The sequence below is a fragment of the Bombina bombina genome, chromosome 6, assembly GCF_027579735.1.
Source record: "Bombina bombina isolate aBomBom1 chromosome 6, aBomBom1.pri, whole genome shotgun sequence".
NCBI lineage: Eukaryota > Metazoa > Chordata > Amphibia > Anura > Bombinatoridae > Bombina > Bombina bombina.
In genome coordinates, this window is record NC_069504.1 from 979,857,097 (window position 1) to 979,885,066 (window position 27,970).

The 27,970-nt window shown below is 39.2% G+C and overlaps 1 protein-coding gene across 2 annotated transcripts in view; it reads right to left on the reverse strand.

The window, feature by feature from the left end:
* TBC1D9B (TBC1 domain family member 9B) overlaps positions 1 to 27,970 on the reverse strand; it is a 424,635-nt gene that overhangs the window by 235,124 nt on the left and 161,541 nt on the right. For both annotated transcript variants that reach the window (XM_053718644.1, XM_053718642.1), the window contains exon 10: positions 8,999 to 9,213. In XM_053718644.1, the coding sequence (XP_053574619.1) occupies positions 8,999 to 9,213 (215 nt within the window). The remainder of the gene's footprint in view (positions 1 to 8,998; positions 9,214 to 27,970) is intronic.

Below are 27,970 nucleotides of genomic sequence, written 5' to 3' on the forward strand. Positions count from 1 at the left end.
ATAGAGAGCATGGGCAAATGATGGCATATATAACATACTCTGAGGTGCAGGTCAATCTGTGTTTAATAGAAAACCTCTTATTAGTGTGTGGATGATGAAACGTGTTGCCAGTAATTAGACTGTTACAAGTCACGCTATTTCCACATCGAAAGCACCCTGGTTTGCCTTTATTTAACCACATTTGTTTTTCATAGCAGTGTGTTGGGTCATTTAAAACCAAGAGATCCCTCAAGTTGCTTGCTCTCTTATACACCATTCGTGGAACCGGAGAATCAAAGAAAGGAAGGCTGGTATCCTTCGAGATCACCAGCCAGTTTTTCTTAATGGTGTTAGCCACAGATTCTGAGCCTGGGGTGTAGCTGGTCACAAAGTTCAGCCGTTGCAACGTTTGTTCAGGTGTTTTCCTTGTCGTGAGTGTGTCTTGTGTCCACTCACTGGCCTTCAGACATTGTTGTTCAATCAGGGACATTGGGTACCCCCTCTGTAGGAATCTCTGAGCCATCTCACTTAATTGTGTATTCTTACGGGAGTCGTCAGTGTTATTGCGGACGACCTGCAGGAGCTGTGAGGAACTGACCCCATCTTTTTGGAACCTGGGATGAAAGCTACTATAATGAAGAATGGAATTCTTGTCAGTGGCTTTCTGAAATAATGTGGTGTGCAATATGTATTCCTGTGGGTGTCAACCTTAAAAATTTCTAGATCTAGAAAATGGACTTTATCTGTATTGTATTCCATTTTAAATCAAATGGTAGACTCAAGGCTGTTTAGGACATTGGCCCATTCCATCAGGGCCTCAAAGGAGCCACTCCAAATAAAAAAGACGTTGTCTATGTAGCGACGATAGAATTTAATGGAGTTCTGCCTGTAGAAGATATTTTGTTGTTCATACATTGCCATATAGATATTGGCATATGATGGGGCCATATTCGACCCCATGGACTGCAGATAATAATCGTTTTCAAAAAGAAAAAAAAATCTTCTCCAGACAGAACTCCATAAGTTTTAACAAACATTCTACTGGTGGTCCAGTATAGTGAGCATTATCACGTAATATTTATCTAAGCATTTCAATACCATGTGTGTGAGGTATAACAGTGTACAAACTCACCACATCCATGGTTACTAGGATGTCATTATGTTGTATGTCCATGGTTTTCAACAGATTGATAAGTTCAAATGAGTCTTTCAAATATGATAAGGTGTTTTGTACCACTGGCTGTAGATAGAACTCAATAAATTCCGCTAGTGGCTGTAGGAGAGACCCCCTGGCTGACACAATGGGCCTGCCAGGGGGGTTCTCCAGAGATTTGTGAATTTTGGGTAAAAGGTACAAAATAGGGAAGACTGGATGGTCCACCGTCAGGTACCCAAAAGTGTCAATCACACGTGCTAGGTAAGCCAAATTCAAAACATCATTAATTTGTTTTTTGAAAACCCTAGTGGGATAAGTTGTTAATTTAAGGTAAGTATTCTCATCCTGCAGTTGTTTAAATGCCTCACTTTTATATTGAGTATAATCCATTATAACTGTGGCACCCCCCTTGTCCGCAGGCCTGATCACTATATCTATCTGTAGAGAGGGTTTTCATGTTTCATGGCCTGTCTTTCAGCCTTGCTCAAGTTCTCTCTACTAGGGGGAATAACTTTGTGTAAATCGGTGAGGGATGATGTGCAGATATGATGCGTATTGGGGGGTTCAAAGGCGCTCAAGGGCTTAAAGGGTTTAAAAGTGTAATCCTCCTTATCTTGAAAGAATTATTTTAACTTCCACTGTCTCTGAAACCTCCCCATGTCAACTTATAGGTCAAATAAATCACACCAAGGTTTAGGGACGAATGTAAGGCCCCCATTGAGTACTTTCAACTTGTCAGTGGTCAGTGGGCGTGAGCTTAAGTTGTAAATTATGGTTTGTTCTTTTTCAGTATGTTCTTTCTTTTTGCCCCTCCCCCTCCTGAGGCGTCTGTATCCGGACCATGGGCTAAAGGGGGCTTCTGTGCAGATCTAGTGATCACCCCACCCTGTGTGGGAGCCAAAACCACTGTCTTTCCGTCACCGTCAGAAGAGTCCCCCCCCACTGCTGTCTACAGTGGAAAAGTTAATGCGTCTAGTTTTATTAAAAGGTTTCTTACGACCCACCCACGGGTTATTGTCTCTTCCAAATAGCCAACTATAAACTCTCTTAACCCTGTAGTCGTTCTCGACAGTGGTGAATTTTTTATTTTTAAAGGCCAGTAGATCTTATATGCTTATATTTATCTACTTGTGTTTTAAGTTTCGTTAGCCAGTCAGTAGTGGAGTCAGAGGTCAAGACAGTCAGTAATGATTCTTTAACCAATTCAATTTCTTTCCTGACAGTTAATTTTAATCTCGAGACATCCTCTATAACAAGAAGCATGAGGTCATGTGAGCATTTGCTCAATATACCACACCACCTCCTGCAAAACTCTATGTTGTTGCGCCCCAAAGTGGGGATATTTTTCACTCTGAAGCCCCTGGGAATAAATGTAAGTTTATGATATTTTGATAGATAGATAGCATGTAAATGAAAGTCTACCTCCTTTTTTCTAGGTGTAGTAGCTTATGAAAGATGTTAGTTGGGGTCTCACCTCTGGTTTCCTGCAGCTCCTGCAGGTCAGCCTCACAACGTATACAAGCAGCGTCAGCTGTGAAGGCAAAATCCTCTATGTCCCCATAGGGATCCTCAAATAATGTGATGTCCTGTGAATTACAGGGTTGTTCCATACCCTCTGGGTAGTCCAATCAAAGTATGGTCACTATGATGAGCGTAGCTGTACCCAAATAACAGGAAAAAGCGTCCTGAGTGGTGCTCCACTGTAGAGTAATGTCCCTTTAGGACAGGCAAATGTTCACAAAAAAAGGCTAAATGTTTATGCAATGGGTGCACGTTTCAAATGAAGTATAGAGAGAGATGCAGGGAAACGGCACACGCCAACAAATCAATCACCTGGTGCTCCGCAATTATTATGTATACAAGATCATTAGATGATACCCACGGTTGGCAGCCGTGTTTTACGGGACATCTACAGAGCAGGCAAACACAGGATTTCATCAAACCCCCTTAATTAGCAAGGAAAGGCTGTATTCCAAACGTTTTGGCTCTCGCAGGAGCCTTTCTCAATGGAAGCCAAACAGACATACAGTGCACAACCAAGACCCTCCCCTATATACCAACCTCCACCAATCAGACCGCAGAAAAAACGCACACACCTCTTATTGATAACATCTGTGTCTCACACTAACGACCTGGGCGATTGTGGATGACATCATCAAACCGCGTCAATTAGACCACACATGAAACTGCCGGTTGTCATGGAGACACCTGTAAACAGCATACGCACAGCTGTAGTACACAGATGCGTAGAGGGCAAGTGGGTGTAGTGCCGCTGTCAGATGAGTCACATTCAACTACAATAAGTGATCACCTAAACAAGTGAGGGGAAAAAAAACAAGTATAAACACTATACACAACCTTAAACAAAAATCTCCTAAGAACATCATAGCGCAACTATTAATAATGCTATAAATACAATATTCTGGGTCAGCCTCTATACCCAAAAATACAAAGACTCCAGCTTCCACAATCAATAAAAGAGCTTTATTCTTTTACATATAGGGTCCTAGCAACATATACAATGTATGTACATGACTAAGAGCCTATTGGCAGGCTTGATACATTGTATATGTTGCTGGGACCCTATATGTAAAAGAATAAAGGTCTTTTATTGATTGTGGGGGCTGGAGTCTTTGAATTTTTGGATATTGAGGAGACTTGGCAAGTCTGTCACTCCGTGCCCCACTGGAAAAAGGTGTGCTGTTTCCACAAATTTTTGGATATCACCCTCTATACCAACATAGTATCAGACTGAGGAAGGGGAGTGTGTCTCCGAAAACGTCACGCTTTTGAAATAAAGTACACTTGAAAAGACTAGTGAGTGCCTTCTTCTACTTGATATATATACACATACGTACATACGTGTACATATACACAGTGCCCTCCACTAATATTGGCACCCTTGGTAAATATGAGCAAAAAGGCTGGCTGTGAAAAATTGTCTTTATTGTTTAACCTTCTGATCTTTTGTTTAAAAAATATACAAATATACTCTGCTCTCATGGATATCAAACAACTGCAAACACAACACAGGTTTAGCCACACACAAAACAAAATCTTTGTTAAATATATGTGTGGCAGTCAATACTGTGTGCTAAATCCCTTTGCCAAGATAACAGCGCTGAGACTCCTCCTACAACACTTGATGAGGTTGGAGAATACATGGCAAGGGATCTGAGATGATTCCTCCATACAGAATCTCTCCAGATCGTTCAAACTTTGAGTTCGACGATGGTGGACTCGCCTCTTCAGTTTACCCCACAGGTTTTCTATGGGGTTCAAGTCCGGGGACTTGGATGGCCATGGTAGGACCTTGATTTTGTGGTCAGTAAACAATTTTTGTGTTGATCCACATACATATACACACACACACCAAAGTGACATCCACCTGGGTGCGAAAAATATTCAAAATAATAGAAGCACTCTCAGGATTTTCAAAAGTGTCAAACAGATTTATTTATGTTTCAAGGAATATTCTCCTTCTTCATAATAACCAAGTGAAATATATATATTACTAAACATCACTCACCCCCTGCCAACAATTAGCACGACCATGGTGCACCATTGAAATTCATGCTAATGTTCCCAACCACACATTGTTTATCGGCATAACCAAAAGTTCCAATCTTCGTCACTTCCGGTAACTATTTCATACTCATAATGTTAACCAATTGCTATTGTAGCCATTTACCACACTGTACTTCATTCAGTTCTACAGTGTACATTATAGAAATAATAGTGAACTTAATTCATATACTCATTATCTATTCTAAATTATCTGGACATTTTTCTTAATTGAGCCAATGGTACAAACGTAAGGGGCAAATATCAATAGTGGAGTCTCAGAAAAAGAAAAATAACCCCTGAATGTAAATCACATATCTTAAATACGATTTCACCTCTATGATACTTAACATATTTGAATAAAAACAAAAGCTATAACAAATATGCAAATAATACTGCATAGTTACGACTGATTTCTTCTATTATGCAAATGTTACAACACTCATACTCAACACTTGCATCTGACATATGTGTCATCTATAAAAAAAAAACAAAAAACGGGCTGGCTGGGGGCGGAGCCAGCAGCCTAGAGGAACAGTCGCATGATTTTAGAGCTCCAGCTCTAAATGCTCCAAAACCACATCAGAATAGCAATCAAAATGCAAATTAAGGCTTGTGATGCTATGGGCTAATTGCCTAACTTCAGAATAAAGAGAGGACCGCATCTCCCTGCCAACACAACTACCTAAAAGTGAGTCCGGGAGCTTGTATACAGCCCATAGACAGCAGCCATAACTGAGACCCCTGACCACGTGGACCAGCGCTGTAACTCATAATGGAGAGCGCTCACTGGATCTTATTTGCCATTCGCAAACTCCTGGACTCTTACCAACACGAGCTCACAGCCAATTTAAACACAACGCCTGGTCTTGCGGCTGACAATGAGACCTTGACAGTAAACTGTTTTCATACCACTGTCGCTGTAGGAGCTAGCGAAGCCGATTCAGAACCCCAACACTTACCGCGCATTTCTGATACCGATAGAGTGGATAGCAGCTCAGCATGTCAAGGACTTGAACAGAGGCTAGAAGAGTGTACAACAAGGCAAGCTAAGGCAGGTTTGATGGAGCTTGATAGTGGAGAGAAATCCAGAGCTGCGGGCATGGCAGTGACGCTGGGGTCCGGGATCTCGGATCCAGCTCTCGGGCCTCTTACAGTAACCCTAACAGTGATGACTATTCAAGACCCGCATACCATTGTTGGAGCACTTCCTGCAGGACTGTCCGGGGAGCTGATATCACAAAGGGTAAGAATTTCCCAGAAGACAAGCCCGCTGAGACATAGATCCCTACAAGGACTATTTATGAATGCTCACCTAATATCCTTGCTAAAATGGTCTCCAATAGCTAGTCGGCTTTGGAGTTTGCTCCCAACATGCACACCAGTCGGCTGTGGAGATCGGTTGCTTCAGTGTGAGGGGAGCTGGAGGGACTCTCCTCATCACTCTAAAACCGGAGTAGGATAATTTGCCCGCAGCCCCAGTGCCCATGACAGGTGAGGTGTTTGCGGTTACAGGGGCATCTCTATGAACTTGAGCTATACGATACTTCACTTTGTCATGGCTATGGAGTGGGTCCTTGCTTATAATTGGGACTGCTTTTAGAACTCTGTCTAGCCTTTGATACAGAAGGAGCAGTTCAAATTGGCCTACAGCAATGACACTTTGAAAGCTGATTATTTTTTGTATTTCTTTTTTGTACTCATAAATGGCGAAGGGGAAAAGATATTGTGTATGATGATTTGCATGCAATATAGCAGGAGCAGTCCTGATATACTATATATACCTTATTTTAGCGTACGAGTATTAAGACCATGGTTGCCCTAGTGTTCAAGGTTTAGCTCATCGTCCCATTGTTTAGTTTAATAGTGTAATCTTTATAGACCATGCCAGGACTAAGTACTAAAGACATGTCGAGACTTAAGTGACTACCTACATATTATATGTGCAGGAAAGAGGCAACTGACTTGTGTACACTGTTTTATGTTGGGGTAGACTTCTACTTTCTGTCATACTAGCCTGCGGTTGGGTATAGGGCCCGTATCCAACTAGCAAGGCTGTTAAAATATATCACTGTCACAATAGCTGATCTTTGCCCCTACTCCACACTCTCATAGACGCAGTGGCACTGTAGATACACTCTGGTTTATACTATATGTACGCAGCTATATTTCCCTAATACCAAGCATTATCTTAATGCCTAGAATGATTTACACAACCTTTAGCTTCCTCGCTAAGCTTAGCCCCCCATTTTATGCTCCGCTAGACTGACCCTCAGACTTAAAAATGCCCAACGTTATTTGCTTCAGCTCCACAACAACAGCAACTTTGATCCCCCCCACAGTCTATTAATGTATACATTTAGCATCATAGATCAACCATCTATCAATAGCACAGTCTCCCTAGTAAACCCTTTTGACTCTAGATATAAAGGAATTCTTATAACCTATTGCCCTCACAAGACATCACCTCTTCCCCTTGCAACAAAATGAATCCTCCGGATCAGAAGGGCGACATGTGTGGTTCTTCTTGGTCATACTGCAACCAATCTACTCTCTCAGTATTTACCCTCAATACCATGGTATGGACTTTACCTACATTTTATAGGTCAGCAGGTCTGATCAACAATAATACTAATTAGCTAAATCTATAACCCTTAGCCATACCTTGCCTTCTTAGCAGCTCCACTTGCTCTCCTCCTCAACATAACAACATTATCTATTGGATGCCCTACATTTTATACGCTTCCTTTGACTCCTAGTCTCTTACCAGATATTATAATAATGTGAAGTACATTCTATCATACCCACCTTATTCAAATGCCCAGCTACTCCTTTGTTAATCCTCACTATTAACAATTTTCCTCTAGCCATGGTTTTTAGTCTTAATTTCCATTCACATTCCAATGACCACCTCCCCCCCCCCCCCCATCTCATAATGTACCTCCTAGGTAAGGAGGCCTACCTATGCGGTTTTTCTAACCAGTACCGCAACCTACCCCATCTATTTTCTATGTTTTTATGTGTAGCTTTTCACTCTGCCATAAAATTGACTTTATTTCTACTACCTTGCCAAGCAAAACTGTTAAGCTTCACTTACAAATTGAGTTACAAGTTTTAAGTTTAGCATGTTCAATTTCACCACACTACTTATATATTACAAAAACTTGTTTTGCTGTGTTATAAACAAAAAAAAAAAATAAATAAGGAAGACACATGAAGACCATTTGCTATTTACATATTGTGAAATATATGCCATAACTATTGTTTATACTTGACTTACTTTGAGAATTTTGAATGCATTTCATTGACAAGTCTGTGTATTATAAACATTCCTACAGATCTAGCTTATGTATAATTTTACATCTCTGTATATTCTTATGTTTATATGGCTTCGTGATAATATGCATGTAACCTTATTGCTTTTTCTTTGTCTTCAATAAAAAGATTATTAAAAAAAAAAAAAAAAAAAAAAAAAAAAAAAAAAATCACAGCAGCACCACTTGTAATTTCCAAATCTTCTTTATTCCATATCACATGGGCAGCAAAAAGTAGTAAAACAGAACAATGTTTCGGGTCAAACGTTGCTCTGTTTTACTACTTTTTGCTGCCCATGTGATATGGAATAAAGAAGATTTGGAAATTACAAGTGGTGCTGCTGTGATTTGGTTATTTGGTATTATTCCTGGGGGTTTGGCAGTTAACCCCACACAGCGTTTGCATACATTGGGACATTTGTGCTGGATATCAGCCCTATTGGAATTTGGAATATGTGTCAACTATATTGGAGCTATTATAATACAGGTGTTAGCCTTTTAACCTGGCATTCATATGGCCAAAACCAACTCTGAAAAACAACCTATCGAACTATGGGGTATTCCCACATTCTGGCAGTGATATGTCACCCACATGACAACCTTATAAGCCACTATGTAGGTGACCACATCAATCACAAGCATATAACAATCCAAATCAACTTGTACGTAAGTCAGAAGATCGTATTATTTGTCTGACTATAACGAACTCAGTTTCATGTTGCAATAGAATTAGGCTGGTTAGTCTATATAATATTATATGTTCAACACATATGCACTTTAATAAAAGATGAAAATACTTAACACTGCAAGGAAAATCAATTTTACATGTAATATTCTTCCCTCGCTCTGGTTTTCTATGTTCAGCTAAACACTAATATTTTCTTGTTACAAATATAACCAACATAAATAAAGTTCTGCCTTTAACAAGACAGATCTACCCATTCAAATAAAATCTGTCACACAAAGGTTGTAACAAACAAATTACCTGGCAGTAACCAATGTTGGGATTGCGGAATGCATAGGCTGTTAGCACTCGGCGTAGAGCCGCTATACCAAGCTCGTTCTGGAAGGCAGGGTGTTCTGGCATGGAACGATGAAGATCCCTCTCTATCTCATCAGTTGCCAGGTTACATTTTCCAATGGACTTCTCCACAAGATCAGAATAATAGCCAGGGTGTGTCACCATCTCATTTGATGCCCCTGAAACACATTTAGATATATTTTTTTATACATACAGTATATACTTAATTTGCCAAACTGGTATAAAAGTTTCCCTTTTTAATATAATGATCCAAGAATGAATCAATACTATTCTAAAAAAAGGGACTCTGTTCATAACCCTATTTAAAATAATTATTTTTGTATTTCTGTACACATTATTCAAGGGAAGATGGTCTGTGCAATTACTAAACTTATTAAATAAAACATAGGTGTTATTGACAATAATGGCTAGAGAATAAAAAAAATCTAAACTAAAACTACAATACAATACATATCCCGCTAAAAGAAGCTAATAAGACACAGATAAGCTTTTGTCGTACAGAAAGAGCTTCTTTTTAACCTACAAAGGGCCAGATTACAAACCTCAAAGTAAAAAAAAACATATTGTGGCTGCATTATAATACAAGTTAAAAGTAAAAAGTTAGCGTGCGAGTGAAAGACCAAGACGTGCTCACTTCAGGACTATATTGTGACTGTGCTAACGCAGTCTATGAGGCCCTTAAAAAAAACTATTAGTTATCGCTCCCTCACGAACCCGACACCTCACTAGACCAACTGCGCTGAACCTGAAGTGAGTTAGGAATACTTTACATTCCCATGCTCTTCACATACAAGAACATTTTCTTTTTATTTAAAAATAAAATAAATATATAAAAAAATCTTGTTTTATATATATATATATATATATATATATATATATACACACACACATACACACACACCTATTTATATAATATATTGTATATACAGATAACATAATTTATGTAAGAACTTACCTGATAAATTCATTTCTTTCATATTAGCAAGAGTCCATGAGCTAGTGACGTATGGGATATACATTCCTACCAGGAGGGGCAAAGTTTCCCAAACCTCAAAATGCCTATAAATACACCCCTCACCACACCCACAAATCAGTTTAACGAATAGCCAAGAAGTGGGGTGATACGAAAAAAGTGCGAAAGCATAAAAAATAAGGAATTGGAATAATTGTGCTTTATACAAAAAAATCATAACCACCACAAAAAAGGGTGGGCCTCATGGACTCTTGCTAATATGAAAGAAATTAATTTATCAGGTAAGTTCTTACATAAATTATGTTTTCTTTCATGTAATTAGCAAGAGTCCATGAGCTAGTGACGTATGGGATAATGACTACCCAAGATGTGGATCTTTCCACACAAGAGTCACTAGAGAGGGAGGGATAAAATAAAAACAGCCAATTCCTGCTGAAAATAATCCACACCCAAAATAAAGTTTAAATGAAAACATAAACAGAAGATTCAAACTGAAACAGCTGCCTGAAGTACTTTTCTACCAAAAACTGCTTCAGAAGAAGAAAACACATCAAAATGGTAGAATTTAGTAAAAGTATGCAAAGAGGACCAAGTTGCTGCTTTGCAAATCTGATCAACCGAAGCTTCATTCCTACACGCCCAGGAAGTAGAAACTGACCTAGTAGAATGAGCTGTAATCCTTTGAGGCGGAGTTTTACCCGACTCGACATAAGCATGATGAATTAAAGATTTCAACCAGGATGCCAAAGAAATGGCAGAGGCCTTCTGACCTTTCCTAGAACCGGAAAAGATAACAAATAGACTAGAAGTCTTTCGGAAAGTCTTAGTAGCTTCAACATATTTCAAAGCTCTAACCACATCCAAAGAATGCAATGATTTCTCCTTAGAATTCTTAGGATTAGGACATAATGAAGGAACCACAATTTCTCTACTAATGTTGTTGGAATTCACAACCTTAGGTAAAAATTCAAAAGAAGTTCGCAACACCGCCTTATCCTGATGAAAAATCAAAAAAAAGGAGACTCACAAGAAAGAGCAGATAATTCAGAAACTCTTCTGGCAGAAGAGATGGCCAAAAGGAACAAAACTTTCCAAGAAAGTAATTTAATGTCCAATGAATGCATAGGTTCAAACGGAGGAGCTTGAAGAGCCCCCAGAACCAAATTCAAACTCCAAGGAGGAGAAATTGACTTAATAACAGGTTTTATACGCACCAAAGCTTGTACAAAACAATGAATATCAGGAAGATTAGCAATCTTTCTGTGAAAAAGAACAGAAAGAGCAGAGATTTGTCCTTTCAAGGAACTTGCAGACAAACCTTTATCCAAACCATCCTGAAGAAACTGTAAAATTCTTGGAATTCGAAAAGAATGCCAGGAAAAATGATGAAAAAGACACCAAGAAATATAAGTCTTCCAGACTCTATAATATATCTCCCTAGATACAGATTTACGAGCCTGTAACATAGTATTAATCACAGAGTCAGAGAAACCTCTTTGACTAAGAATCAAGCGTTCAATCTCCATACCTTTAAATTTAAGGATTTGAGATCCTGATGGAAAAAAGGACCTTGAGACAGAAGGTCTGGTCTTAACGGAAGAGTCCACGGTTGGCAAGAAGCCATCCGGACAAGATCCGCATACCAAAACCTGTGAGGCCATGCTGGAGCTACCAGCAGAACAAACGAGCATTCCTTCAGAATTTTGGAGATCACTCTTGGAAGAAGAACTAGAGGTGGAAAGATATAGGCAGGATGATACTTCCAAGGAAGTGACAATGCATCCACCGCTTCCGCTTGAGGATCCCTGGATCTGGACAGATACCTGGGAAGTTTCTTGTTTAGATGAGAGGCCATCAGATCTATTTCTGGAAGCCCCCATATTTGAACAATCTGAAGAAATACCTCTGGGTGAAGAGACTATTCGCCCGGATGCAACGTTTGGCGACTGAGATAATCCGCTTCCCAATTGTCTATACCTGGGATATGAACCGCAGAAACTAGACAGGAGCTGGATTCCGCCCAAAAAAGAATTCGAGATACTTCTTTCATAGCTAGAGGACTGTGAGTCCCTCCTTGATGATTGATGTATGCTACAGTTGTGACATTGTCTGTCTGAAAACAAATGAACGATTCTCTCTTCAGAAGAGGCCAAGACTGAAGAGCTCTGAAAATTGCACGGAGTTCCAAAATATTGATCGGTAATCTCACCTCCTGAGATTCCCAAACCCCTTGTGCCGTCAGAGACCCCCACACAGCTCCCCAACCTGTAAGACTTGCATCTGTTGAAATTACAGTCCAGGTCGGAAGAACAAAAGAAGCACCCTGAATTAAACGATGGTGATCTGTCCACCACGTCAGAGAGTGTTGTACAATCGGTTTTAAAGATATTAATTGAGATATCTTTGTGTAATCCCTGCACCATTGGTTCAGCATACAGAGCTGAAGAGGTCGCATGTGAAAACGAGCAAAGGGGATCGCGTCCGATGCAGCAGTCATAAGACCTAGAATTTCCATGCATAAGGCTACCGAAGGGAATGATTGTGACTGAAGGTTTCGACAAGCTGATATCAATTTTAGACGTCTCTTGTCTGTCAAAGATAGAGTCATGGACACTGAATCTATCTGGAAACCCAAAAAGGTTACCCTTGTCTGAGGAATCAATTAACTTTTTAGTAAATTGATCCTCCAACCATGATCTTGAAGAAACAACACAAGTCGATTTGTATGAGATTCTGCTAAATGTAAAGACTGAGCAAGTACCAAGATATCGTCCAAATAAGGAAATACCACAATACCCTGTTCTCTGATTACAGACAGAAGGGCACCGAGAACCTTTGTAAAAATTCTTGGAGCTGTTGCTAGGCCAAACGGTAGAGCCACAAACTGGTAATGCTTGTCTAGGAAAGAGAATCTCAGAAACTGAAAGTGATCTGGATGAATCGGAATATGCAGATATGCATCCTGTAAATCTATTGTAGACATATAATGCCCTTGCTGAACAAAAGGCAGGATAGTCCTTACAGTTACCATTTTGAATGTTGGTATCCTTGCATAACGATTCAATATTTTTAGATCCAGAACTGGTCTGAAGGAATTCTCCTTCTTTGGTACAATGAAGAGATTTGAATAAAACCCCAGCCCCCGTTCCAGAACTGGAACTGGCATAATTACTCCAGCCAACTCTAGATCTGAAACACATTTCAGAAATGCTTGAGCCTTCGCTGGATTTACTGGGACACGGGAAAGAAAAAATCTCTTTGCAGGAGGTCTTATTTTGAAGCCAATTCTGTACCCTTCTGACACAATGTTCTGAATCCAAAGATTGTGAACGGATTTGATCCAAATTTCTTTGAAAAAACGTAATCTGCCCCCTACCAGCTGAGCTGGAATGAGGGCCGCACCTTCATGTGGACTTAGAAGCTGGCTTTGATTTTCTAGAAGGCTTGGATTTATTCCAGACTGGAGATGGTTTCCAAACTGATACCGCTCCTGAGGATGAAGGATCAGGTTTCTGTTCCTTGTTGTGACGAAAGGAACGAAAACAATTATTAGACCGGAATTTACCTTTAGATTTTTTATCCTGTGGTAAAAAAGTTCCTTTCCCTCCAGTAACAGTTGAAATAATAGAATACAACTGAGAACCAAATAATTTATTACCCTGGAAAGAAAGGGAAAGTAGAGTAGACTTAGAAGACATATCAGCATTCCAAGTTTTAAGCCATAAAGCTCTTCTAGCTAAAATAGCTAGAGACATATACCTGACATCAACCCTAATGATATCAAAGATGGCATCACAAATAAAATTATTAGCATGTTGAAGAAGAATAATAATGCTATGAGAATTATGATCTGTTACTTGTTGCGCTAAAGCTTCCAACAAAAAAGTTGAACACAAAAATTCAATCCGAGGATTGATAGAATTGTACACCTGGGTAGCACTCGTCCCCCTATCATAGATGGCATAAATTGGATAGAGACTGAATATCTAGGGAGAAGGAGTGCTTTGAAATTTTAAAATATAACCTTTATTGGGTAGTTTAAAACAAAAACAGAAACTCAAACACAATCCACATATTTACAATGTTAAAAACACAGGATTTGGTCGGATTAATTTTAATCCAATATTCTCTAATCAAATGAAGTAGTTGTATTATCTTTCAAAATGATTTAATTGATCTTAAGTCTGTAGTTTCTATGAGGGTCTGTTTGATCTGATCCTCTAGGTATTTGGGTTATATATATATATAGAGCTTGTGCCACTGTAATAGTGAGTAGAGTGTTTAAAGTAAACACAAAGTTGCACAGTTTAGGACTGGTCTAGGATTACCTATTACAATGTCTAGTTTGTATTCTGTCTTGTTACTTATATTGTAATTTTGCTATGCTGTTTTACAGGTCCTTAATCACTATTAGTATAGAGGATTAAATACTGTGTTTAGTATGAAGTGGGCAGTACTGTCAATCTGTAACCACTGTTAGGTGATAACCTAAATTCTGTCACTGTTTCGACTGCTGTTTAAATATGCTGACTGCTTAGTTTACTGTATTACCGAAATGTTTATTGCACTCTCTGGCAGTTTGACAAAAATATATATATATATATATATCTCTGATGATTTCTTATGGTCTCATCTGATTTTAAGATCTTTTGTACTTTATAGTAAATATTTATTACAGTCTCATGAAATGTTAGATCTTGTATAATATATAGTTGTTTCTTTTGCTTAAAAATATATATATTTAGGCTGCTTCATTTGCCAGTAGATAATTCTAAAGAGGGATGGTTAAGGCTAAGCTTAATCTCAGTTTATATTTTTTTGGTGTGTTTGAAATGGAGTGTTACCCCTTCCTTGTGAAGTACTGGTTGTAGTGGCAGTACACGTTGGCAGACTTCTTAATAAGTTACTTTGTAATTATTTCATTATGTTAGAGAAATATTTTGTGACTGATTCCTCTCAAATGGTTATAACCAAGCACTGCTAGTACCACTCTAGTATTGCACAACTGTGCAGGTTGCTTTACTCATAGATTTTACTAGTAGCTGAATTTATTAATGTGTATTACTGAAAAGTAAATCTATTGTTACTACTATGTTTTGGTATTTTTTTCTTTTCTGTTGGATTCCTATAATTCTATGATTCACTGTAATAGAAATTCAATGCGTGTTTTTTAACAAAGGATAAACAAAGTACTTTGGTGAATCTTCGTTACCCACACTTTGGATTGAATTAGATATTTGGTATGTTTGATCCAAATGTAATGGTTGCAGCGGTTAAACAAATTTGCTCTAATATTGTTACAGACTTAATATATATTAGTGGCGTTTATCTGCTTGACTTCTACACACAATACCTGTTATTTCGTATTATCTAAATGAAGCTTGCCGTTTAGCGTTTTTATAATCACCATTTATTTGGTATTAAGGGTATTGTATTTGTTCCCCTTGTCCCATATTGATAACCTTGTAATAACGCTTAGCTGCAAGTGCCGGTTGCTAGTAATAACAAGTAAGCAAAGTTAGACTTATTTCTAAGTTTTGTAATTTAGCTGTAAGTACAACTACTTAAATTTTTTTAAATTAAAGACCAAGTTTCCTGCTAGTTAAAAATGTTAGGAGGCATTCACAACAAACACACAAGTCCCTAACATGTTTCGCCACTAACGTGGCTTTTTCAAAGGGTACGGCGCGGCCAAAATTGTGTCTTTTTATTGGCTCGCACTCCTGTTCCTATTGGTTGTCATTGGTCGAATCCTGAGGTTCTTTACAGAGAGCCAATTGCTCAATGTGAAATACACAATATTGATGTGAGGGGATGTATGATTGGATGGGGTGGTTGGTTCATTCATATATTGTGTACAATTGAGAATCTTGTGAATGAATCTTATTATTTAGAATACAAGCGTAAGTGAAGCCGTATTTTTTCCCTCATATGTTATTTTTTGAAGATAAGAATCTATGTTAAATGAGAAATATTGCGTTTGCATTAACACTGTGATGTTTGAATTTATCACGTAACTTGTTACTCTAACATGTATTGCCAAAAGCTTGTGGCAATAAGAGCTATATGAAAGAGGACGGATTAACTAGAAGGGATTTATCATAAGAATAAAAATATAAATCCAGATATGATTGTGAATTAAAATCTATACTGCTCTGACAGTAGGGAACATTTCTATTCTTTTAAGAGTAAGTAATATCGCTGATATCGATGCATAACAGGATTTATAATATCATCTTGTACAATTAATAAGGTGACCTGCTGATATTCCATGCTCTTTTTGGGGATAACAAGTATCTTGAACAATAATAATTATGGATCCAAGTTTCTATGATAATAGCTATTATGTTTGTGTACTAATTCTGTACCGGGAATAGGCTGTACAGATGATAGCACCCAAGCTGATCTATTACTTATTCATCTGTTTAGGAAATATTCTTTCTTAGTGTTTTAGGTTGAGCTGCTCTGGATATTAAGATGGTGTAATCTACATGATAGACATGATAGAATGCAATCTATCTTGTGTTTCTTTAATAGTGACTTAGTGACTATGGTTGGAATAATACTTATGGAGAGACAAACCGTTTGTTACGATGTACAGCATGATATATCCATATTAGTAACTGATTAATTCTCTCTTGTTTCTTATTTTAAAATTTTGAAATAACTATACTTAGATGTAGGAATGGTGCTTTATATAACGTGACATACTACTGTTATTTCTCAGTGTGTTTGTGTGATTATATGGGACTTCTTGTGATTTGTGAAAAATAATAATGGTAGTGTTTTTTAATAAACAGGGGTAATCCTATTTTTTATATTATTTTGGACCTCTATAAATAATAAAGTGAGCTAAAGTGAAAATCTGATTTCTACCAACTGGGTGCTATTTGGAATGAGGGATAATAAAATTTATAAAAAGTGAAAAAGTAACTACAAAAAACTAAAAAATGGGCTAGACTGAAAAGTGGGGATGCTCTGGATTTGTGATACATTATTGAGTGCAACATAATCTTGTGTTGTAATGGGTGATACATCTATGGCAAATAAGCCAGTTGTGGTGTGGTGTTAAGTTATTAATTTTGTAGATTATTCCAGGTATCTACAGAATTATGTTTTCATTTCCTTTCTTATTTTGTAAGTCACAGAAGATTCACATCTTTTTCTAATTCAGAGGTATGAGAAGTAGTTATTATGTTCGTTTAGGCCGTTAGGTTGTATAGAATTGAGCAAATAGATCCATCTACTTTCATGTTGAAGTAGGCTTGTTTCCTTGTCTCCTCCTCTAATTCCAAAATTAACTTTCTGTATACCACAACATTTTAAGCCTTCAGCTTTTCCTTGATGGAATTTGTAGAAGTGATGTGCTACTGATGAAATAGCCTTTTTGTTCTTTAAATCTTTGGCTGCATTTCTGATGTTGCGCACATGTTCTTGTAGTCTCGTGTGTAATTTGCGTGTAGTCATGCCTACATAGATTTTTGCACATTGGCATTGTAGGACATAGATTACACCGGTGGTATTGCAATTAATGTAAGATTTGATTGGGTGTTTTTTTATCGAATCTGTCTGTGATTGTAGTTGTTTTTTTCAGAAATTTACAACTGATGTAATTCCCACAGGGGTATGATCCAGTTGGTATACTGCTGGCAGTAGTTTTTTTCTTTTTGCGAGTATAGTGACTAGGGCTCACTAGGTCTTTAAGATTTCTTGTACGTCGATAGCTGATATCTACTTTAGGTCCTATAAACTGGCCCAAGGTGTTATCTGCTGATAGAATGTGCCAGTGTTTGTTAATTATTTGGATTACATCCTTGAAGCTGCAGCAACATCCGCCAAAGATATAGCAGGTCTAAGAAGATTACCTGAACACAAATAGGCTTTTCTTAGAAAGGATTCAATTTTCCTATCTAAAGGATCCTTAAAGGAAGTACCATCTGCCGTAGGAATCGTAGTACGCTTAGCAAGAGTAGAGACAGCCCCATCAACCTTAGGAATTTTGTCCCAAAACTCTAATCTGTCAGATGGCACAGGATATAATTGCTTAAAACGTTTAGAAGGAGTAAATGAATTACCCAAATTATTCCATTCCCTGGAAATTACTTCAGAAATAGCACTAGGAACAGGAAAAACTTCTGGAATAACTACAGGAGATTTAAAAACCTTATCTAAACGTTTAGATTTAGTATCAAGAGGACCAGAATCCTCAATTTCTAAAGCAATTAGAACTTCTTTAAGTAAAGAACGAATAAATTCCATTTTAAATAAATATGAAGATTTATCAGCATCAACCTCTGAGACAGAATCCTCTGAACCAGAAGAACCATTATCAGAATGATGATGTTCATTTAAAAATTCATCTGAACAATGAGAAGTTTTAAAAGATTTTTTATGTTTACTAGAAGGAGGAATAACAGACAAAGCCTTCTTAATGGATTCAGAAACAAAATCTCTTATGTTATCAGGAACACTCTGAGTATTAGATGTTGACGGAACAGCAACAGGTAATGGAACTTTACTAAAGGAAATTTTATCTGCATTAACAAGTTTGTCACGACATTCAATACAAACAACAGCTGGAGGAACAGATACCAAAAGTTTATAGCAGATACACTTAGCTTTGGTAGCTCCAGCACCAGGCAGCGATTTTCCTGAAGTATCTTCTGACTCAGTTGCAACGTGGGACATCTTGCAATTTGTAATAGAAAAAACAACATATAAAGCAAAATAGATCAAATTCCTTAAATGACAGATTCAGGAATGGGAAAAAATGCCAGTGAACAAGCTTCTAGCAACCAGAAGCAATAAATAATGAGACTTAAATAATGTGGAGACAAAAATGACGCCACATCCGGAACGCCGACACTTTTGACGCAAAAAAAACGTCAAAAAATGACGCAACTTCCGGCGACACGTATGACGCCGGAAACAGAAAAAAAAAATTTGCGCCAAAAAAGTCCGCGCCAAGAATGACGCAATAAAATGAAGCATTTTCAGCCCCCGCGAGCGTAACAGCCCACAGGGAAAAAGTCAAATTTTTAAGGTAAGAAAAAATGATTGATTCAAATGCATTATCCCAAATATGAAACTGACTGTCTGAAAATAAGGAATGTTGAACATCCTGAGTCAAGGCAAATAAATGTTTGAATACATATATTTAGAACTTTATTAAAAAAGTGCCCAACTATAGCTTAGAGTGTCACAGAAAATAAGACTTACTTACCCCAGGACACTCATCTACATGTTGTAGAAAGCCAAACCAGTACTGAAACGAAAATCAGCAGAGGTAATGGTATATATATAAGAGTATATCGTCGATCTGAAAAGGGAGGTAAGAGATGAATCTCTACGACCGATAACAGAGAACCTATGAAATAGACCCCGTAGAAGGAGATCATTGCATTCAAATAGGCAATACTCTCCTCATATCCCTCTGACATTCACTGCACGCTGAGAGGAAAACCGGGCTCCAACCTGCTGCGGAGCGCATATCAACGTAGAATCTAGCACAAACTTACTTCACCACCTCCATAGGAGGCAAAGTTTGTAAAACTGATTTGTGGGTGTGGTGAGGGGTGTATTTATAGGCATTTTGAGGTTTGGGAAACTTTGCCCCTCCTGGTAGGAATGTATATCCCATACGTCACTAGCTCATGGACTCTTGCTAATTACATGAAAGAAATATATATATATATATATATATATATATATAGAAATATTTATTTAAAAAATATAAAGATTTTTTTTAAAACATAGGAATTTAAAGTATTTACTTTAAAAACAGAATTTATGTTTACCTGATAAATTACTTTCTCCAACGGTGTGTCCGGTCCACGGCGTCATCCTTACTTGTGGGATATTCTCTTCCCCAACAGGAAATGGCAAAGAGCCCAGCAAAGCTGGTCACATGATCCCTCCTAGGCTCCGCCTTCCCCAGTCATTCGACCGACGTAAAGGAGGAATATTTGCATAGGAGAAATCATATGATACCGTGGTGACTGTAGTTAAAGAAAATAAATTATCAGACCTGATTAAAAAAACCAGGGCGGGCCGTGGACCGGACACACCGTTGGAGAAAGTAATTTATCAGGTAAACATAAATTCTGTTTTCTCCAACATAGGTGTGTCCGGTCCACGGCGTCATCCTTACTTGTGGGAACCAATACCAAAGCTTTAGGACACGGATGAAGGGAGGGAGCAAATCAGGTCACCTAGATGGAAGGCACCACGGCTTGCAAAACCTTTCTCCCAAAAATAGCCTCAGAAGAAGCAAAAGTATCAAATTTGTAAAATTTAGTAAAAGTGTGCAGTGAAGACCAAGTCGCTGCCTTACATATCTGATCAACAGAAGCCTCGTTCTTGAAGGCCCATGTGGAAGCCACGGCCCTAGTGGAATGAGCTGTGATTCTTTCAGGAGGCTGCCGTCCGGCAGTCTCGTAAGCCAATCTGATTATGCTTTTAAGCCAAAAAGAGAGAGAGGTAGAAGTTGCTTTTTGACCTCTCCTTTTACCAGAATAAACAACAAACAAGGAAGATGTTTGTCTAAAATCCTTTGTAGCATCTAAATAGAATTTTAGAGCACGAACTACATCCAAATTGTGCAACAAACGTTCCTTCTTTGAAACTGGATTCGGACACAAAGAAGGCACGACTATCTCCTGGTTAATGTTTTTGTTAGAAACAACTTTCGGAAGAAAACCAGGTTTAGTACGCAAAACCACCTTATCTGCATGGAACACCAGATAAGGAGGAGAACACTGCAGAGCAGATAACTCTGAAACTCTTCTAGCAGAAGAAATTGCAACCAAAAACAAAACTTTCCAAGATAATAACTTAATATCAACGGAATGTAAGGGTTCAAACGGAACCCCCTGAAGAACTGAAAGAACTAAATTGAGACTCCAAGGAGGAGTCAAAGGTTTGTAAACAGGCTTGATTCTAACCAGAGCCTGAACAAAAGCTTGAACATCTGGCACAGCCGCCAGCTTTTTGTGAAGTAAAACAGATAAAGCAGAAATCTGTCCCTTCAAAGAACTTGCAGATAATCCTTTCTCCAAACCCTCTTGTAGAAAGGATAGAATCTTAGGAATTTTTATCTTGTTCCATGGGAATCCTTTAGATTCACACCAACAGATATATTTTTTCCATATTTTATGGTAAATTTTTCTAGTTACAGGCTTTCTGGCCTGAACAAGAGTATCAATGACAGAATCTGAGAACCCTCGCTTTGATAAGATCAAGCGTTCAATCTCCAAGCAGTCAGTTGGAGTGAGACCAGATTCGGATGTTCGAACGGACCTTGAACAAGAAGGTCCCGTCTCAAAGGTAGCTTCCATGGTGGAGCCGATGACATATTCACTAGGGTCTGCATACCAAGTCCTGCGTGGCCACGCAGGAGCTATCAAGATCACCAATGCCCTCTCCTGATAGATCCTGGCTACCAGCCTGGGGATGAGAGGAAACGGTGGGAATACATACGCTAGTTTGAAGGTCCAAGGTGCTACTAGTGCATCTACTAGAGTCGCCTTGGGATCCCTGGATCTGGACCCGTAGCAAGGAACCTTGAAGTTCTGACGAGAGGCCATCAGATCCATGTCTGGACTGCCCCACAACTGAGTAATTTGGGCAAAGATTTCCGGATGGAGTTCCCACTCCCCCGGATGAAATGACTGACGACTCAGAAAATCCGCTTCCCAATTTTCCACTCCTGGAATGTGGATTGCAGACAAGTGGCAGGAGTGAGACTCCGCCCAATGAATGATTTTGGTCACTTCTTCCATCGCCAGGGAACTCCTTGTTCCCCCCTGATGGTTGATGTACGCAACAGTCGTCATGTTGTCCGATTGAAACCGTATGAATTTGGCCTTTGCTAGCTGAGGCCAAGCCTTGAGAGCATTTAATATCGCTCTTAGTTCCAGAATATTTATCGGGAGAAGAGATTCTTCCCGAGACCAAAGACCCTGAGCTTTCAGGAGTCCCCAGACCGCGCCCCAGCCCACCAGACTGGCGTCGGTCGTGACAATGACCCACTCTGGTCTGCGGAAGCTCATCCCCTGTGACAGGTTGTCCAGGGACAGCCACCAACGGAGTGAATCTCTGGTCCTCTGATCTACTTGTATCGTCGGAGACAAGTCTGTATAATCCCCATTCCACTGACTGAGCATGCACAGTTGTAATGGTCTCAGATGAATTCGCGCAAAAGGAACTATGTCCATTGCCGCGACCATCAAACCTATTACTTCCATGCACTGCGCTATGGAAGGAAGAGGAACAGAATGAAGTATTTGACAAGAGTTTAGAAGTTTTGATTTTCTGGCCTCTGTCAGGAGTCTATTATTGTTCCCAAGAAGGGAACTCTTGTTGACGGAGATAGAGAACTTTTTTCTACGTTCACTTTCCACCCGTGAGATCTGAGAAAGGCCAGGACGATGTCCGTGTGAGCCTTTGCTTGTGGAAGGGACGACGCTTGAATCAGAATGTCGTCCAAGTAAGGTACTACTGCAATGCCCCTTGGTCTTAGCACCGCTAGAAGGGACCCCAGTACCTTTGTGAAAATTCTTGGAGAAGTGGCTAATCCGAACGGAAGTGCCACAAACTGGTAATGCTTGTCCAGAAAGGCGAACCTTAGGAACCGATGATGTTCCTTGTGGATAGGAATATGTAGATACGCATCCTTTAAATCCACCGTGGTCATGAATTGACCTTCCTGGATGGAAGGAAGAATTGTTCGAATGGTTTCCATTTTGAACGATGGAACCTTGAGAAACTTGTTTAGGATCTTGAGATCTAAGATTGGTCTGAATGTTCCCTCTTTTTTGGGAACTATGAACAGATTGGAGTAGAACCCCATCCCTTGTTCTCCTAATGGAACAGGATGAATCACTCCCATTTTTAACAGGTCTTCTACACAATGTAAGAATGCCTGTTTTTTATGTGGTCTGAAGACAATTGAGACCTGTGGAACCTCCCCCTTGGGGGAAGCCCCTTGAATTCCAGAAGATAACCTTGGGAGACTATTTCCAGCGCCCAAGGATCCAGAACATCTCTTGCCCAAGCCTGAGCGAAGAGAGAGAGTCTGCCCCCCACCAGATCCGGTCCCGGATCGGGGGCCAACATCTCATGCTGTCTTGGTAGCAGTGGCAGGTTTCTTGGCCTGCTTACCTTTGTTCCAGCCTTGCATTGGCCTCCAGGCTGGCTTGGCTTGAGAAGTATTACCCTCTTGCTTAGAGGATGTAGCACTTGGGGCTGGTCCGTTTCTGCGAAAGGGACGAAAATTTGGTTTATTTTTAGTCTTGAAAGACCTATCCTGAGGAAGGGCGTGGCCCTTACCCCCAGTGATATCAGAAATAATCTCTTTCAAGTCAGGGCCAAACAGCGTTTTCCCCTTGAAAGGAATGTTAAGCAATTTATTCTTGGAAGACGCATCCGCTGACCAAGATTTTAGCCAAAGCGCTCTGCGCGCCACAATAGCAAACCCAGAATTTTTCGCCGCTAATCTAGCCAATTGCAAAGTGGCGTCTAAGGTGAAAGAGTTAGCCAATTTGAGAGCATGGATTCTGTCCAAAATCTCCTCATAAGAAGAATCTTTATTGAGCGCCTTTTCTAGTTCATCGAACCAGAAACACGCTGCTGTAGTGACAGGAACAATGCATGAAATTGGTTGTAGAAGGTAACCTTGCTGAACAAACATCTTTTTAAGCAAACCCTCTAATTTTTTATCCATAGGATCTTTGAAAGCACAACTATCTTCTATGGGTATAGTGGTGCGTTTGTTTAGAGTAGAAACCGCACCCTCGACCTTGGGGACTGTCTGCCATAAGTCCTTTCTGGGGTCGACCATAGGAAACAATTTCTTCAATATAGGGGGAGGGACGAAAGGTATGCCGGGCCTTTCCCATTCTTTGTTTACAATATCCGCCACCCGCTTGGGTATAGGAAAAGCTTCGGGGGGCCCCGGGACCTCTAGGAACTTGTCCATCTTACATAATTTCTCTGGAATGACCAAATTCTCACAATCATCCAGAGTAGATAACACCTCCTTAAGCAGAGCGCGGAGATGTTCCAATTTAAATTTGAATGTAATCACATCAGGTTCAGCTTGTTGAGAAATTTTCCCTGAATCTGAAATTTCTCCCTCAGACAAAACCTCCCTGGCCCCCTCAGACTGGTGTAGGGGCACTTCAGAACCAATATCATCAGCGTCCTCATGCTCTTCCGTATTTTCTAAAACAGAGCAGTCGCGCTTTCGCTGATAAGTGGGCATTTTGGCTAAAATGTTTTTGATAGAATTATCCATTACAGCCGTTAATTGTTGCATAGTAAGGAGTATTGGCGCACTAGATGTACTAGGGGCCTCCTGTGTGGGCAAGACTGGCGTAGACGAAGGAGGGGATGATGCAGTACCATGCTTACTCCCCTCACTTGAGGAATCATCTTGGGCATCATTTTCTCTAAATTTTGTGTCACATAAATCACATCTATTTAAATGAGAAGGAACCTTGGCTTCCCCACATACAGAACACAGTCTATCTGGTAGTTCAGACATGTTAAACAGGCATAAACTTGATAACAAAGTACAAAAAACGTTTTAAAATAAAACCGTTACTGTCACTTTAAATTTTAAACTGAACACACTTTATTACTGCAAATGTGAAAAAGTATGAAGGAATTGTTCAAAATTCACCAAAATTTCACCACAGTGTCTTAAAGCCTTAAAAGTATTGCACACCAAATTTGAAAGCTTTAACTCTTAAAATAACGGAACCGGAGCCGTTTTTATATTTAACCCCTATACAGTCCCTGGTATCTGCTTTGCTGAGACCCAACCAAGCCCAAAGGGGAATACGATACCAAATGACGCCTTCAGAAAGCCTTTTCTATGTATCAGAGCTCCTCACACATGCATCTGCATGTCATGCTTCCCAAAAACAAGTGCGCAATAGAGGCGCGAAAATGAGGCTCTGCCTATGATTAGGGAAAGCCCCTAGAGAATAAGGTGTCCAATACAGTGCCTGCCGGTTATTTTACATAATTCCCAAGAATAAAATAATTCCTCAAAGCTATGAAGTATTAAAAATGCTTATATATCAATCGTTTTAGCCCAGAAAATGTCTACCAGTCTTAAAAGCCCTTGTGAAGCCCTTTATTCTTATGTAATAAAAATGGCTTACCGGATCCCATAGGGAAAATGACAGCTTCCAGCATTACATCGTCTTGTTAGAAATGTGTCATACCTCAAGCAGCAAAAGTCTGCTCACTGTTTCCCCCAACTGAAGTTAATTCCTCTCAACAGTCCTGTGTGGAAACAGCCATCGATTTTAGTAACGGTTGCTAAAATCATTTTCCTCTTACAAACAGAAATCTTCATCACTTTTCTGTTTCAGAGTAAATAGTACATACCAGCACTATTTTAAAATAACAAACTCTTGATTGAAGAATAAAAACTACAGTTAAACACCAAAAAACTCTAAGCCATCTCCGTGGAGATGTTGCCTGTACAACGGCAAAGAGAATGACTGGGGAAGGCGGAGCCTAGGAGGGATCATGTGACCAGCTTTGCTGGGCTCTTTGCCATTTCCTGTTGGGGAAGAGAATATCCCACAAGTAAGGATGACGCCGTGGACCGGACACACCTATGTTGGAGAAAACATATTAAAAATTAATAAAATTATAATGCATGTTTCAAGGTATTTAATTGTACAGGGCTCAACAGCCCTTCCAAGTCAAACACCTTACCACATACCATATCCCTTTTAACACATTTTATTTTTATTAATATTAAAATGATACATTTTATCAAAAAGTGTATACTATATGTGTGTAGCACTTTATTTTAATGTATTCTGTGAACATTTTTTTTTTAACCCTTACTTTAGGTGTAAATATTCTAGCTCAGTTTTGGCTTTCGCTCAAGCACAAACTATAACTTTCAAATTATAATACCAGTGCAAGTTAGCGTATTTGCGCTATCCATTTATAATATAGGATGCGCTAGAGCGATGTTGGCTGTGCTCTCTGGTAAACTTGCTTTAATATGGACTTGTAATATCAGTATGTGTGTGTATATATGTCTGAGCAAGGGGTGGTAACCCCAAAAACGTTCACATTAAAGGCTTTGAATGGTGTAAATCCTAATGGTGCATCCTGTTTGTTATCGTTATATATATATATATATATATATATATATACACATACATACATACACACACACACACGTGTGTGTGTGTGTGTACATATTACAGACATAAATATGTGTGTATATATATATATATAAATCTCAAGAACATATATGAGTAAGAAAGAAGCAAAACAGATATTTTGCTTCAAAAAGACAGGGAATTCAGCACTCTTTTATGGAAGAATACACAGCTCTATAGTGAGCAGAGTATCAATTTATTGGTACAGAAAATTCACTACATAGACACACTTCATCCCCTGTAAGATAAACAAGGCAATTATAAACTGGTGCGTAGGCCAATACAGCCTAAACTGACACAAAGTGTCTAGTGAAAAAAATAATAAAATATTCACGTGTTACACATAGAAAACCTGACCGGTCAGGAAAGCAAAGTACCTTCCACAATTTAATGAAGCTTATAGAGATGTATGTAGGAAAACCATACCCAACTGCTCACAGAACCCCCACAGTTATGAGTGGAGGATAAGACCTGGGCAGATGACCGAGGGGATCTAGGTTTCCAAATTTACACCCTATATATGCTATGCAGTAGAGAATACAGTGTTAGCACATTACAAACAGTAGGCATGCTATATATACAATCAAAGCATGAGAATTGATCAATGTATAGAGTAATATAGTGATCCACACAACTACACCCTGCTGCTCACAGACCCCCATATAAATATAACCGGGGCTCATTCTGGGCAGGTAATCTATTGGGATTTAAGTTGTGGGAATAGATTACTCTATGTGTGTAGACATACAGCCTAAATAGTGATTTCACACATCCTTAAAGCCAACTATTACATATTTCAGAAGACAGCATTCGATATAAGAAGTGTCCCTTAAGCATCCGTTTAAAGTTCCTTGTAACAAACATGCAAGTTTAAGCGTTGAAGGAATCATAGGGAGTTCTCCTATATTACTTGAAAACAAATGTAGGCTGCGGATTCAGAGAGAGACGCCTTGATAGGCTTTCTGTGGCTGTAAGGTATCAACTGTATTCGTATACTGCTTACTTGTCAGCTACGGTGTCACACAATACTACACTTTGATAGTTCTGGGTAGTTGCTGCTGAAGCCAGAGGCCTTGGTCCCCTTGTATTCGTCTGTGTATTATCCGGACTTGAGGCTTCACCAAGTGCCGCTGCAAGCAAAAAAAACGCTCAACATTCAAGCGGTGTTGTGGGAGGTACTGAGCGTCCCACGTTCCAGTCAGCTGATGCCGAAGCACGTTTCACCCACTCAACTTTTAGAAAAGGCAGGGCTTCATCAGGGCGTATGAATCAGTTAAGAGACAGTCTCTTTTATACAGAATAGGTATATCCGCCCCTGCTGATAGGTGAAAGATAGTAACTATTGTCGAACGTGAATATTACTATGCCACATTGAAGAAATTTGTGGCAAGTTGTCAATACGTATATGCATAAGCAAATTCAAAACTTATAATACTCAATATGCAGCTTAAAATCCGTAAGGATAGTATGTATCTTGGCCAGCGCACCAGAATATCTACATATGCTCATCACACACAAAAAAATGGCGTAAAAGAACTGTCAAAAAAAATAGACAAAATCTAAATTAAGTTAGATTGTCAGATGAAAATCGCTTTCTAAAGGAAACAGGCCATATCAAGCTTATAATTCAGCCCATTTGGAAACTGAGTGCCTAATGTAGAGATCCATCTATATTCTTTCCTGAGGAGTATCTTATCGTTGTCACCTCCTCTACCATTGACAATGCCTCTGTCAATGCCTATGAAC